This window comes from Drosophila innubila, assembly GCF_004354385.1.
Source record: "Drosophila innubila isolate TH190305 chromosome 3L unlocalized genomic scaffold, UK_Dinn_1.0 0_D_3L, whole genome shotgun sequence".
NCBI lineage: Eukaryota > Metazoa > Arthropoda > Insecta > Diptera > Drosophilidae > Drosophila > Drosophila innubila.
In genome coordinates this window covers 11,573,628-11,582,852 of record NW_022995376.1, presented here as the reverse complement: position 1 = coordinate 11,582,852, position 9,225 = coordinate 11,573,628, and the positions used below count along the sequence as shown (strand labels likewise).

General features: G+C 39.0%; 1 protein-coding gene across 1 annotated transcript; it reads right to left on the bottom strand.

Annotated features, from left to right (window-relative positions):
• Positions 1-1,935: 1,935 nt before the first annotated feature.
• Positions 1,936-7,474, bottom strand: LOC117787050. Its single transcript, XM_034625495.1, has 5 exons — positions 7,442-7,474; positions 7,261-7,375; positions 4,863-5,012; positions 2,657-4,786; positions 1,936-2,569 (listed from the first exon to the last, which is right to left on the bottom strand). The coding sequence occupies exons 1-5, from the start codon at positions 7,472-7,474 to the stop codon at positions 2,037-2,039; spliced, it is 2,961 nt and encodes a 986-aa protein (XP_034481386.1). The 3' UTR covers positions 1,936-2,036.
• Positions 7,475-9,225: the final 1,751 nt, after the last annotated feature.

The window sequence follows — 9,225 nt, the reverse complement described above, 5'->3', positions numbered from 1 at the left end:
CGTTGGCGTACCCAGCGGTGCTGGCATTATGAGCGGCTTTGGCACCACCACCGCCAGTGGCAGTGGCAGTGGCAGCGGCAGCGGCAGCGGCAGCAGCAGCACCACCAGCAGCAGTGTCGCCAATGGCAGCAACCTAAATGGCGCCCACACGCACATCTCCAGCAATCCGGGCGCCTCCGTCGAGGCCAGTGTCAGCAACAATCTCAATCTCAATCTCAACACGGCCACGTTAACAACGGCGCCAACACATGCGAGTGCTGGATTTGGGCTCGGTGTGCCCGGCATGAGCATGGGCGTTGGAGTGGGCGTGGGCGTGGGCGTTGGAGTGGGCGTGGGTGTGGGCGGCAGTAACTCCACGCTCAATTCGCTGGTCGTGGGCAATCGCCTGATGAACAGCAGTCTGCCGACGCTGCTCAAATGATGCCACTTGGAGAAGTTCGGCTTGAGTATCGGCGGCGGTCCGCCCCCGCCGTCTGCCACGCCCGCCGACTCAACGCTGGACAGCGGCAGCAGCAGCAACAACAGTGGATTGCCATATCCTGGTCATGCTGGCAATTATGGCGCCAGCGAGCGTTCCTTCTATGACTATCTGGACATGAAGGGCGGAGATCAAGCGACGTTTTTATTGTAATTGTAACTGTAACTGTAACTGTAATTGTAATTGTAACTGTAACCAAAACCACCAACAACAACAAATGCAGCAGCAACTGTAGACGGATTTTACTCTTTACTCTTAGCCATTAGCGAAAGAACCATTTCGAAAGGATCAACCCCCAAAGAATGATAGAAGTATGTATTTAGGTGTGTGTCTGTATGTGTATGTGTGCATGTGTGTGAGTTTAGACTATTTAGTTGTCGTTGTTGCTGTAAGTTAACGTCTTTAACTAACATACATATGAGAATCAAACAAAAATAGTTTTCCAATTAACAATTTTCCCGAATGTTTTAGCATAAATGATGATGACGATATACGTACATATATAAGCAAATATCCCAAGTTATATTTGCAAATATTCAAAACATTCGCTATACATAAATACTTAATTATATGTACAATTTGCGATACTTTGAATTGTTGTTAGCATTTGCCACTTGTTAATAGAAAGTGAGTCTTGATGGAGCATTCATTCGATTTCTCCAATAATACTTCTAAAAACAAAAAAAAACAATATAGATTATTTGTAAGCAAAATGTATAATTAAATAATAAGCATAAATCGAAAGTTTTCGCTTCTATATAGAGAACTCTTTAGTGTTTGTTGTCGGCGAACTGTAAATAAATATAGCTATAAGAAAATGCATATTTCAAAGGGTAAATATTATTATGTTCTAGATGAGATGAGATTTTCCCAGCACCAATTCAAATAAAAACGCTCTGATCTCAGCGATTTAAAATACTAGAGACGCTGCTTCTTTACCCTTCACTGTATTCATTACAGAGTATTTCCCCGTCGAGCACACTCGACGCAGCATTTCTTTGTTAATATTCTTATTTTAATTTTTGCAAATTCATAAACCTGGATTTTATTTATCAGTTCGATATGGTTGACTGTGATAGTTGATTGTACAGTTAAAACTCTTGAATATTTTTGAAACAACCAAAAAAAATTAAATAAAATTACATCTTATATATATTAACAATAATTGATAATCTTAACGTGAATAAAAGATACAATTCTGTATGTGTATAAAATATTTATAAATTTTAAGCGCAAATTTAACACGAATAAATCAATGTATGTAATTTTAAATGTGTGTAATTGAGATATGCAACTTTATGCTAAATCTAAATGTAAACAATTTTTAAATTCTGAATGTAACTTTACGAAATACCTAAGGATTAATAAAATAACCACCACGCCCACATTGTGTCCCCCCCCTAAGAATTAAGTTGATTTAAGTGAATAATTTCAACAAAAATAAAACCCGATTCAAGAACAATTTTTTATGTTGTACTCGTAAATACAGATTTTATTGGAAATTATACAACTTATTCACATCAGATACTTAATATTTTACCTAAACATTTGCCCCTACCTATTCTGATGCTTTGTTGAACCATTTGAACTCGTAATGCTTCAATGAATTCTCTGCCGGCAGGTTGGCAATTTCATTTTGATCCAACTTACGCCAACTGATGTGTGGCTGGAATCCGAATTCATTGGCAATATACTCGATTGTGCGTGCCACAGCATCCTCGCCAATTGCAAAGTAATTTCCCTCCTTGTTGCCATTGCGACTGCCCGTTTCCTCATGTCCGTTGTAGTCCAATAGATATTTGAATTTATACAGATCGCCCGTTTGGCCCGCTTCTGTATTGGTTGAAGTCGTTGCTAAGGCTGGAGAATTGGGTATAGAAGGCTTGCCCAACGATGTCTGACCCGTACCCGTTTTGGTTGCTGTCACTGCTAAGTTTGGAGACTTTGCTAACGTCGGTTTTGCACTGGTTGGTGTCTGGGCAAAACCATTATTGGTTGCTGGTTGTTGCTGCGTCTGCTTTTGGGTTGCTGTCAATGATGGGAAGCTAGTAGCTCCGGCCGCGTTGCCAACTGCACCGATTGACTGTGTGCCTAAAAATTACAAGTGAATAAAATTAAATTTATCTAGCTGATAAATTTCGATAGGGTTATTAATGTTATTGTACTGTTGCAGCTTACTTAGTGGCCGATTGTGACTGGCAGTGTGTGTGTTGCTGTGTGTGTGTAGTGGTGTGTGTTGCGCTACAAACTCGTTACCCTTGGCATGCAAAGGGGCATTGAGGGGGGATGCATTTAGTGTATGGTGTGTGGGCGTGGCAGTCTGAGGGCGGTGTTGAGCAACGACCTTGTTGATCTGGTGTGTCACGGGTATTACCAACTTTTGCATGGAGTGCTCGACATTGATCTTTAGAGGATTAACAGCTGCAGAATTGATGCTGGAATGCGGCAATGGTGAAGTCACTGAATGTGGACCATGCTGGGATCCCTTGGAACTGCTCAATTTCGTTGGTGAGCCAAACACATGAATATCCAGATCCTTAGCACCAGTTGTAGCTGCTGGAATCTTATGCAGATTCGTTAGATAAATGGATTCCTTCTTCGGATTGCCATTGTCCTCATTTTTGTTTTGGATTGTGTTGGGATTGGCAACAACAGGACGTTGGCCATGATGGAAATCTGCTTCTGGTTTGAAATTGCCCGCTAAGTGCGGCTTGACAAACTGTCCATTAGCGGGTAAGTTTGCTTGTGCACTGGTTGCTGTCTGGACTAAACCACTATTGCTTGCAGTTGGAGAAATGTAAGATGCAGGTTGTTGCAGCTGCTGCTTTTGGGTTGCTGTCAATGATGGAAAGTTAGTAGTTCCGGCTGCGGCTGCACCGATTGAAGTTTTCACTGGTGTGCCAAATAAATAATCATTCAGATCCTTGACGCCAGTTGCAGCTGCTGGAATTCTTTGAGCATTTGCCAGATTAAAGGCTGTCTTCTCTATTTCCTTGAGATTGGCAAATTCCTTGTTCCTATTATCAAACGTGCTGGGATTGAGCAGTGTATGCAGTGGCTGGTTAGCTGGTTGGGAGTATAAGTTGCTGGGAATCGCATCAGCAGGATATATGGCTTGATGGAACTCTTGTTCTGGTCTGAAATTGCCCGACAACTGACCATTGGCGGGTAAACGTTGTCCAGTGGTTGCTGCCTGAACTAAGCCATTATTGTTTGCTGTTGGGGAAATGTCAGATGATGGTTGTTGCAGCTGCTGCTGTTGGGTTGCTGTCAATGATGGGAAGAAGTTGTTTCCGCCAACTGAAGCTTTCACTGGTGTGCCAAATGCATGAGTATTCAAATCCTTGACACCTGTTTGAGCTGCTGGAATCCTTTGCACATTTGTCAGATCAATCGTTGCCTTTGGGATATCCACGCTGTTGTCATTAGAATTGGTCGGGAATGTGTTTGGACTGAGCAGTGTATGCAAGGGTTGGGAGTTGGAACTGTTGGTTGTGGACACGTGTTGTGTTGGTGTTGTGTGTTGTGGTGTTGTCTGTTGTAGTGTTGGGTGTGCTTGACTCTCTGCCAGTGCTGCATCGATACTGTCTACTATGGACTGCTTGAAGGGCAGCAGCAAATTGATGCCTTTATCGATTGAAATCTGTCCAGCAGAGACTTCTTGTAGTTGACCCTGTGGCAGGTTGACAGGTGGCAGACCATTCGGCAGACCATACGACTGCCCCTGTGATAGACTAACTGATAGGTCATGTGCCTGGCCAGCTGTAGCTACTGGTAGTTGACTCTGTGCCTGCCTCTGTGATTGGTCATGTGGAAGTCTCTGTGGCAGACCATTTGTTGGAGCACCCTGTAATGGCCCGGTTGGGAAGCCAGCTGCCTGAGCCTGGCCGGTTGCAGCTACTTGTGGCTGACCTTGCGGTAGGACATTTGATTGAACCGTTGATTGACCGTGAGTCAGACCCTGTGGCTGACCTTGTGGGTGACCCTGACGCTGTGCCGAAAGCTGGCTGGCTGCCAACTGGGCCAGTTTGTTCGCCTGCGATTGGAAGAACTGTGTAGGTGCCACCAACTTACCTGGATCAGCTGCTGGCGCTGGCGCTGGTGACAACGACTGCGACAATGGACGAATCTCAGTCTTGTGACTGTGGACGTCAGATGGAGCCAGAGCTGATGTTGATCCCGTCACTGGAGTAACTCCATTCGCTGCAGGAGCAGAGTTGGTCAGGAAGCAGCCCGAACAGGCAACTGTATTGAAGTTGTGCTTTTTCAAAGGTGCTCCTGTCGTGCTCGTAATAACAGGCAGATTCGCTAAGAGCGATTCCAGTTGAGATTGTAATTGTCATAGGTTGGAGTTATATTAATTATAGTATATATGTACACTTACTTGTGCTGGGTGCTACAGGACCTGCATAAGGAAAGCTCTTCATTGATATGATGCGGAATTTGCCATTTTCATCAGTTGCATAAACCGTAACATGGTATTTGCCATCGGCGGTTATAAATCCAAATTCGCCCATAACAATGCCGTTCTCATCTGTTAAATGAGAATGGAAGGAAAGTAAATTGGGAGAAAGAGAATGAGAGAGAGAATGATCATTTAACTGTATACACTGTATCACTTTCGTTATAAACACTCGTATCAGAATATTAAGTCGAAGCTCAGCTTTATCTTCATTCAACTGGTTCACTCTTTATATTTTCATAATTCGTTTTAGCCAAACCAGACAAACAGGGGCTTCAGTCCGCACGGCCATAAAGATAAAAATCTCATAAACTGTATCGATTATGACAATCGTCAATAATTTTGTGTTCTCGCTTTTGCCTACGCATGCGCATATTTTATGCTTTTGATTTGGTCGACAGATTCTTAATTCAACATATTTTGAATATGCAGTCCAAGCATATAGAGAACTTCATCTACATCCTGCTTCTGCCACCCACCTAATGACACCTGTTGACCGTCTCTGTGTTTTTGATTCCACTGCCTTTTGTCATCGCGTCAGTTAAACAAGTTTCATCTCAGACTTATCGTGATTATCGATGATCGCACTTTGAAAACGTTTTAGTGCCGATTATTTTTGTATAAATAACATAATAGCAAAGATTCTGGTTTATTGTGGCTTTATATGTTTTATTATTACCCATTAAATTGATACACAATAATATTAATATATGTATTTTTATACATAAAGTTATGTTTAGTACTTCAGATATTGCTTATTTTTTCAGCCATCAACTCGTAAAGAATTCTTAGTGCCTAGCAAATTCTTTTCAAATTGTAATAAACACGCCTTAAAATCGAAAAAAATATTTTTGTATACAAAATCGAAAAAATTTCAGCTATTTTTTCTGGACTTTGAATTTTACAATTTTTTTTTTTAGAAAATGTTTTAAGTAAATTAAATTTTTGTTTATATAAAATCTTAAAAGCAGTATGATAAATATATTTCGCAGAAAAAGCATTTTATTTTGCTAGCATTTCACATTAACGAAGAGTATCTCGTAGATCGTTTTTTATTTGTGGAAATTTGGATGAGACTCGCGGATGGAGTTTAATATCTGTAATTTTAGGGAGCATACTAAAGAAATATTCAGATTTATCTGTTGTAAGATAAGTCGTTATTCAGATGTAAATATGCATATAAACATAAAAAGTGAATTGAAAATCTTGCTAAAAGTCAAGCGAATCTTGTTTCAAGTGAAATTTTAAGAACTGTCTTAGCTGTTTCAACGATTATTTGATTGGGTTAAATGCAAACCACTCTAAACTACATAAACCAAAGCAATCTGTTAATATTAGTTCGGGATATGAATTGATTTCCGGCAAATACAAGACTGCAAACATAATAATAATTTACGAAATTGACATGTATGCATATTTAACTTTGCATCTGCACAACAAGTTACCCTACAACATTTAAAACACAAAATATTTAATGTGCACAGTTTAAATATATCCAATATTTGTGTAGTCAACTCTGGCATTTCATGTGCCAGAATCTGAATCTGAAGCAGAAACAGAATCCGAATAAGAGGTAGAAAATATACTTATAAATATTAAAATGTTGCCTGTTTTCGGGCTCATTTTGTATACGACATTTGAATTGGTATTAAAATAAAGCAAATCCATAAATAAGACACAACATTGTCTATAGAACGTTGCCTACGTGTTATGCAAATTGCGACAGATCTTCAGTTCTCTATTGCCAATTCAATTCAAACATAAAAACCAATAACCGAAAATACCAATACCAAAATCCAAAGCAAAGTGTGTCTATTGTCCCAGCGGGAAGATGGTTATGATGTGATTTGTTGGTTAATTGCAGAGTGGCAATCATAAGTACATAGAACTCTGAGGAATTCCAATAGATGACCTGCCGCACATCAGGTGTCACTTGCAATTGCCGTTGCAGTTGCAGTTGTAGTTGCAGTTGCAATTAAAACTACAAACTAGTATTGTGCGGCATTGCATAAACATTGCTGTGTTGCAGCTTGAAGTTTAAAGCAAGGCATAAAAGTTCAAAAGTTGTTGCCTTTTTTGTCGTCGTTGTTTATGTTGCTGTTGTTGCCGTTGCATTGTGTGTTGCACTTAGCTGGTGGCAGCTGGCGATGACGATGACGATGACAATAATGACGCATCTCAATTTGCATAGATATCTCTATGGTATTGGTGTCAATCAATTACGCGTAATATCAAGTAATGCCATAATTAGTGTCATATATCATAGTTAACTACATCAAATCAATCCAATTCCTGTTCAACCTTCAGTCTTCAAACTCACCTCTCTGCTCTCTTCGATGCTGCTGCTCCTCGATGGTGAAACCAAATTTGTAGGGACGTACAGTGGTAACGGCTGCAGTTGCTACTAAACTGTTTATGTACAGCACGGCCAGCAGCTTGAATAAATGCACAATAATTAAAACACTTAGCACCCACACTTACACTCGCACACACACACTTACAATACAATTGGCTGCTAAAAATGTTTGCTTCATTTTGCTTGAGTTTAAAAATTTAATTGATTATTATTCACACGTCCCGTTAAACTGATCACGATTTATGAATGTTAACTGTATTTTTTTAATTCAACAATTTTTGTCTTAAACGCTTGCTTATTATCATTAATTTGTTGACAAATTCGTTGCAGAACAGAAGACAGGAGATAGAATATAGAAGACGACGCGTCTCTCGGCAATTTCGCTTAGTGCAGAGCAAGCGACGTTGAAACACACCCCACGATGTTCGTCGACGAATTGACAAACTTAATAATATTTGGTAAACATTATAAAACATTAGAAACGGTCAGTCAGAGCTCCCAGCCAGAGAACAGCTAACAAGCGGACCTGCCTCTGTCTTTATCGCTAACTGTGTGTGTATGAGTGTGTGTGAGTGAGTGTGAGTGTGTTTGTGTGTGTATGTGTGAGTGTTAGCAAGGCAGCTACCTCATTGACAGCAGAAAGAACCAACTTGATACTCTACTAACAACAGAGTTCCTTAGAATTAAAACAATCAATTCTACCTCTAAATTCTTAAAAAAAAAATACAACCTCATTATATTATAGTAGAAAATATTTCAACATTAGCACATATTTCTTTTAATTATTCAAATTTTATTTTAAATTGGTTGTCATTTATTAAAAGGAGTATTTTAAAGTCGCCTAGGCTTAAGCAACTCAAGTCAACCTACTCTAAAATTTGAGAAAATTAATTTATTTAAACTCTGGAAATAATAAATATTAAATAGAATGTTTAAAATTTCATACATTTTTCACAGCTTGTTGCAAGTTTTTAAATTAAATTTGGACATATGTTATATAATGTTTAAATGAATATGAATTGACAACTGATTTAATGTAGACAATAAATTAAAAACAACTAACTAAATATAAGAGTATTTTCGTATGTTGTATTAGTTTTTATCTGATAATGTTGCAACATTTTCGATAAGCTTTGCTGAATGGAATGAGGAAGCCATGTTTACAACTTACATTAATTAATCAACTATCCTGAGATGCGTTTTGCTGCCGGATGCACGCAAGTTACTTCAGGTGAGCTATCAACTCATTGTAATTGAAATATTGTTGTCAAGATCCATGGGCATCTATTGCATTTGCATACAAATTGAAATGCCAACAACTTTTAGCTCATCAATTATTGCAATCTATAAGAATAAATTCAGCTGTCTAAAAGTATGCAACAAAATCCAGCTGCTAGCTAACTCAGTTTGTTGCCTAAGTCATTCGATTTAGGATTGCTTTAATATGAATGCCAAGAAGTAGGTAAAGTTTTTCAACTGCCCAGTAAAGCCCGTAGCAACGTGGTCCGCCAAGCAATCCCTTCTGGCAACCTTATAATTCATGTAATATTATTGGCACATGGCTTGTTACGCCCTCGCCTTCGCAAAGACAGTCACAAACACTCTTAACTACCACGAAAGAGCGGGCATAGCTTAATTAGTGCAGTTTTTTCTTATTGTTTCTTTTATTCTTTTGTTGATGATCTTCATATACCTGAAGTTTTTTAATTGAAAAAAAGAAGAGGCTGCCGTCGAGTGCACACGCGTTTGCAAAGTAGTAATGTGAAAACTTGGAAAAATATAATTTTTACATCACGTAAGTATTAAAGTATTTCAGATTCCTTTTGCATTTATACATTGTATTAATTTGTAATAAAATAAATGCTTATGTATCTTTATATATTTTATGTATATATGTTTACATATGTATTAATACGTAAAAATGCGTGG